General features: G+C 43.6%; 1 protein-coding gene across 3 annotated transcripts in view; it reads right to left on the bottom strand.

The window, feature by feature from the left end:
• Positions 1–225: 225 nt before the first annotated feature.
• Positions 226–6,000, bottom strand: part of LOC147014154 (AF4/FMR2 family member 4-like) — a 104,302-nt gene continuing 98,527 nt past the window's right edge. For all 3 annotated transcript variants that reach the window (XM_085851864.1, XM_085851862.1, XM_085851863.1), the window contains exons 21-22: positions 4,879–5,007; positions 226–4,401 (exon numbers count right to left, since the gene is read on the bottom strand). In XM_085851864.1, coding sequence (XP_085707990.1) covers positions 4,280–4,401; positions 4,879–5,007 — 251 coding nt within the window. In that variant the 3' untranslated portion in view covers positions 226–4,279. The remainder of the gene's footprint in view (positions 4,402–4,878; positions 5,008–6,000) is intronic.

Here is a 6,000-nt window from a genome sequence, read left to right as displayed (position 1 = left end):
TGGTTTTTTGACCTGGGTTGTGGGTAAAAACCCAACTGCTTCATTGACATTCATGGTGGAGGGGAAAAAAAAAACCCAAAATCTTCCTGCCACACCTGGTGTGTCATCTCCACGAGCGATTCCAGTCCACACACAGCAGGCAGGTTGACCGAATGCCCGGGGAGCTTCCCCATCCGTCCACGACTTCTCGAGGTCAGGGTTGAAAATGGAGAAACAACGAGGAAGTATGCAACAGGGACTTTATTTCGGCATATTTAATAGTCATAAAAATCACTTTACAGCACAGTTTGAGCCAAAACCTTTGTTCAATGTTGCATTGAAGTCAAACATGAGTAATGGAACAAATCCATGTGCTGTGGGCCCACCATGTTGCCCAGATGGGCACTAAGAAAGGACACAGCAGCTAGTGCACTTAAAAAGCAGGGGTAAACGGCAACCACAGCATCATTTGGGACGGACGAACCCAAAAACACGGGGGCGAGAGCTTGCAGTAATCGCAGCATTTTGTAGGGACGGTGAAAGCAAGTTGTAATGGAGGCAATTGTAGTTCCCACACTCTCCCCGAGCACAACCACAGCCTGCCGCACGACCCACTGGGGTACCGCAAGTTATAGTACAAATCTGCTTCCAGTAATTTACGCCTTCGCAAAATGTGCTCCTGACCATCCTCACTCGATTCCAATCATCCGATGATTAGAACAATCTTCTTAAAAAGTACAACGTACAATAAAAGGTGACAAAACGCTTATTTAGCACACTAACAATATCTTTCTTTATAAAAACAGACTTGTGGCAAACATATCAAATTAAATAAATGCTGCGCTACCTATCTGATAAAATTGGCGCATAATAAATATTACTTTGGGTTATCACACATTAGTTACAAAACTACCTGCCCGGGCATACAGCACAAGTATAAATAGCTTTAAATACAATGCAAGCATTCTTGCCCGTCTAATACCTCAGCAAAGATGCGAGGAGCAGGAGCACAGGGCAACGAGGGCAGCAGATTGAGAAAGGGCATGGCATTTCATTAATTATTTTGTACACAAAACACAGCCTAACCTGTGATACCAAACTGTATAAAACTTTCTGAAATGGGAACCGAGAGGCAGAATGTACCCTCTTAAGACCTGTGCTGATAAAATGAACACACACACACACACACACACACACACACACACACACACAACATTGACTGTACAAAATTTGAATGCAGGACAAAGAAATCGTTTAGAGGCCCACAAGCATCGTCACAATCTCTTCATTGCCATTTTAAGGTCATATAATTAAGGGGTGCGGGGCAGCGGAGGGTAGGATGTTTAACCTTGTGCCAACCCCAGTCTCGCAATGCAAGCCAAAGAGAGAGGAGAGGAGAGGAGAGGAGAGGAGAGGAGAGGAGAGGAGAGGAGAGGAGAGGAGAGGAGAGGAGAGGAGAGGAGAGGAGAGGAGAGGAGAGGAGAGGAGAGGAGAGGAGAGGAGAGGAGAGGAGAGGAGAGGAGAGGAGAGGAGAGGAGAGGAGAGGAGAGGAGAGGAGAGGAGAGGAGAGGAGAGGAGAGGAGAGGAGAGGAGAGAGACAGACAGCTGGATAAAGGTATATACCTTTGCTTCACAACCTGTTGTAGTGTTTGTTTAGCCAAAGAACCAGGCAACAGAGTAAGTCTGTGGCAACAGGTGCAGGGGGCTTAGTGAAAGGTCACTCTTGGAACATGCCCAACAAGAAACAAAGCAAGCAAATAAGCAAAACAACATTTGGTCCCTGTTAAAATAAACCTAACACAGAAATTCAACAGACGTCTAATTGGTGAAGACTCAAAATAAATTGTGTACCAAGGTACATATATATACATATACATATATATATACATACCTATACATATACATATACATATATATATATACATATACATACACATACATATATACATATACATATACATATATATACATATACATATACAAGGTGTGTTCAAAAAGTATCCAACCATAATTTTTCGTGCGTAAACAAATGAAGCGAGGGAGGCGTGGTTTGGTGCACATATGAAGGCGATCCTAATCCGTATGCGTGAATATTTTCCCGCCTGCAGAAGCTGTCAGTCGCAGACAGACCACTGATGAGTGAGGAAGTGTAAGTCAGCGCCGTCGGATTTTCGTTTTTCACAAAATGATTAATCACTGTGGTCTCATCGCCAGTGATCACTGTGTTGAAGAAGTTGGGATCGCTCTTCACAGTCTCCAGCATGTCCTGTGCCAGCTCCAAACGGAGTTGCTTCTGCTCGATCGTTAGCAGCTTTGGCACGAACTTCGCTGAGATTCTCCTTAAGCCCAAATCCTCAGTCACAATGGAATGAACGGATCCAATGCTGACGCCCGCCTCGTCTGCAAATTCTCTGATCGTGATTTGACGATCCTGCATCAGCAGGGTCCTCACTTGGTCAATGATGATCTCATTTCGGGATGTTGAGGGCCTACCAGAACGTGCTTCACTTTCCACTGATGTGCGACCATCTTTGAAGCGGTTGTACCACTCTTGTATCTGTGTGGTGCCCAATGCTTCGTTCCCGAAGGCCTGTTGAATCTTGTGGATCGTTTCCACTTGGGAATCGCCAAGCTTTACACAAAATTTGATGCAGCAGCATTGTTCAAGTTTTTCCGTCATTTTGTCAAAAACGAAAATCCGACGGCGCTCACTTACACTTCCTCACTCATCGGCGGTCTGTCGGCGACTGACAGCTTCTGCAGGCGGGGAAATATTCACGCATACAAATTATGATCGCCTACAGACGTGCACCAAACCAAGCCTCCCTAGCTTCATTTGTTTACACATGAAAAATTAAGGTTCGATACTTTTTGAACACACCTCGTGTATATATATATATATATATACACACACAAATCAGTGGGAATAGGTATGAGGATTGGAAGAAACCCATCATAAATACCCGAGTTCACTCGAACAGATGATGATGATGATGATGATGATGACATTGGGAATCAAATTAGACAACGTTCGAAGCAGTAATTTTCACAAGACCACCACCAAACATGCATAGCTCACCAAAATCTCCTCAAATATTTGTGCCCATCATAAGGAACACGTTAGGTCTTCTGCTCAGACCACACACCGATCAGAACAAAACCTAGTAGGTTCCGTTCGGTGAAGGCAATGAGGCATTCGGGCACAATGTGGAAGAAGAACAGGGAAGGCAGGCAGTGATCTGCACCTACTCCAGGGTTCAGAATGCATGGCACATGACGTTCTAACTATTAAAAGGTACACCCATTTCTCTGTGGGTTTCACAAGAGGTCATCCCAGGGCTACTCGGTATGCCATCCTAGATGAGAAACGGCAGTTGAGCCCCAACATTTCCCAAAATCGAGATTTCTCGCCATTGGAACTTTCGGGTTCATGAGCCATAAGCACAGTCAGATCGAGTCTGTCCATTGATGGTGCATCGATTCAGGCTTGCATTCTTAGGAGTGCACCTTGTTGCCAGCATTTTACCTACCTCCGTACAACTTTGTAACAGAATAGCAGAGTCAACCTCAAATATGCGATAATACAAAACCAGCATTATCAGATGAAAAAAATATAAATATTCCAATGCTACTAAATTAAAATTCAATAAAAACTTTAACATGTCTAAAAAGGCAGGTCATTGGTTAGCAATATCGTTAGCTGTACCCCGTTCCCGTGTTAGTGCTGATGGTCCTGTCACTTTTGGAGACAAATGTACAACACTTGGTGAAAATAAGTCAGAAAAAGCTTGTGCTTTTATCTGCAGAAATACCGTGCACGAGTTTTCCACGTCAATCATGACTCATTACAATTGGATATGCTCAGAAGCCAATAATGTACAGGAGATAAAACTTTCATTTGAACCATCATCAAACACTGGCAATTTCAAGCAAAATGTGATGCATCTAGCAGAAAGAAAAATAAAATAATTCAAAACGAAATGTTATGTGCTAGCGAGATGACTTGACATGCACGTATCATATTCTTTATAACACAATCCCAAAGGGAAGGCTCTATATTTTGTTTGCTTGTGTGTTTATAAAAAGGAAACTTCTGCCAACACAGGCCCTGAGTGCCACTGAAGGCGCATTGCATCGACAGCGACTCTGCTCCTCGTCTCTTTGTGGCAGAATACAGCAGGCATCGATGAGCAATGTTTCTGCATGAGAATTCACGTTGCTAGATTGTTTTTCCTGTTTAGGCCAGTGTGTGACACAGGCAGTGCAAAAGAAATGGCCCAGGAATCATCTCTCTGGTTGGCTACAGCAGCTGGCCTTCAAAACGCAGCCAATGCAGACCTTGACGGCAGTATCGGACCAACTCCGTCATGGTGCTGTTCAGTGTGAGTGAGCCCATCAGCTGATCCAAGTCGCTAAAAAACTCTGTCGGGAGAAGGTAAAGGAGAACATGTTATGGACGGAAGGTGCAGTTCAAACTAATTGTGTTTCAAACTAATTATGGCAAAAAGGCAAAAAACGGGCGCAGTGATGGCCTGTCGGTGAGGATGCGAATGAGATCCCAGTGGTTGTGGGTTCAAATCCAGCTGAAAGCAGAACCGATTTGGATTCTAATCTTCAGGAGGTCCATCTAGTCTCAGGAGATTTACCACATTACTGCTGGATTGTCGGTTAAAAAACACCGCTCGCTCATTTGTGACCTTCATGCTGGGATAATCTGCATGTCCTATCTGGTTTACTTTCCCCATGATACTAGTCCACTCATCATACTCGATTCTTACTTCCTTGTTTTGTTGCAGAAGGTCACTCAATTATTGTGGGTCCTACCCATGTGTACTTTACACTAAAAACAAACAAAAAAAACCTGTGCAAGAACAATAAAGTAAATCAAGTATGACTTACCGTGGTTCTCCTTGGTCAAGGTCTCAGCCTGCTCCCAATGGTCAAAGCCATACAGGAAGTTGTTTGTGATTGTGACATGACTAGCAGCCATCTGGTGGATACGCTGAGGAATAGTAACCGTCGCTTGACCTGCGAATGAAGGCGACACCCCGATGTGCTCATGAGGACATCAACAAAACAGTCAAAATGATAATAAGAAATAATAATAAAAAATTTTTAAACATGATAATAAACATACCGATCTCTGCAGTCTGTTTAATTATACTTAATTATTTACTTATTCTGAAAAATTACAGGGTTACCTTTGCCCATTCCAGGTAAGGACCTCGAAAAGGCACATAACCCAACCAGTTGTGAATCCCTTTCATGTAGCAGCAAAAACAGACTTGGCGAATTTCAAGTAAAAGGCAAATAATTTCAAGGTAGTGTCATCTCACCCTTCTTCTTTCTTCTTTTCATTAATGACCGACTCACAGCTACTAACAGCCCTGTCATATCCTTTGCTGACACCTCCACTCTCCACCTCTCCACCTCTCCACCAGTTATTGATCCCAGTCCGTTGCTGCCAATCGCCTCCAACTATTCCTTCCATCAGTTGTGATATCAATCTCATCCTCGAATGGGGCTCCAACAATCTTGTTTCTTTGAATGAGTTCAAAACTCGAACCCTCTTTATATCCAGCAAGATTAACACAGGCATCACTCCTCTCGTGTTCAGTTCTCAAATCCAGCAATCCTCCTCTGTTAATATGCTTGGTGTTACCATCTCCATCAATCTCTCCTGGCAGCCTCACATCCTCAACATCACCAAATCTGCCTCCAATAAACTTGGTTTCCTCTTCAGAGCTCGCAAGTACTTCAACTCCCATCAGCTTCTCACTCTCCTCAAATCCCAAGTCAGATCGGTGATGGAAAACTGCTCCCATGTCTGGGGCAACACTCTTCCGTTAAGGCCCGGTCACACCTTGACGTTTTAGCCAACGTATGCCGATTTTTGAATTTTTTTTCTAAAACGCTGGCACACGTTGAATACGTTATGGGTAAGTTTTGATAACATTGAGAGCACGCTGAAAAACACTGCCATACGTCGTTGTACGCTGGCTTTAAACGTTGTACTTTTTG

This window comes from Eptatretus burgeri, chromosome 13, assembly GCF_056783735.1.
Source record: "Eptatretus burgeri isolate ZD-2024b chromosome 13, Ebu_testis_v1, whole genome shotgun sequence".
Lineage (NCBI taxonomy): Eukaryota > Metazoa > Chordata > Myxini > Myxiniformes > Myxinidae > Eptatretus > Eptatretus burgeri.
This window is presented reverse-complemented; position numbering and strand designations above follow the sequence as displayed.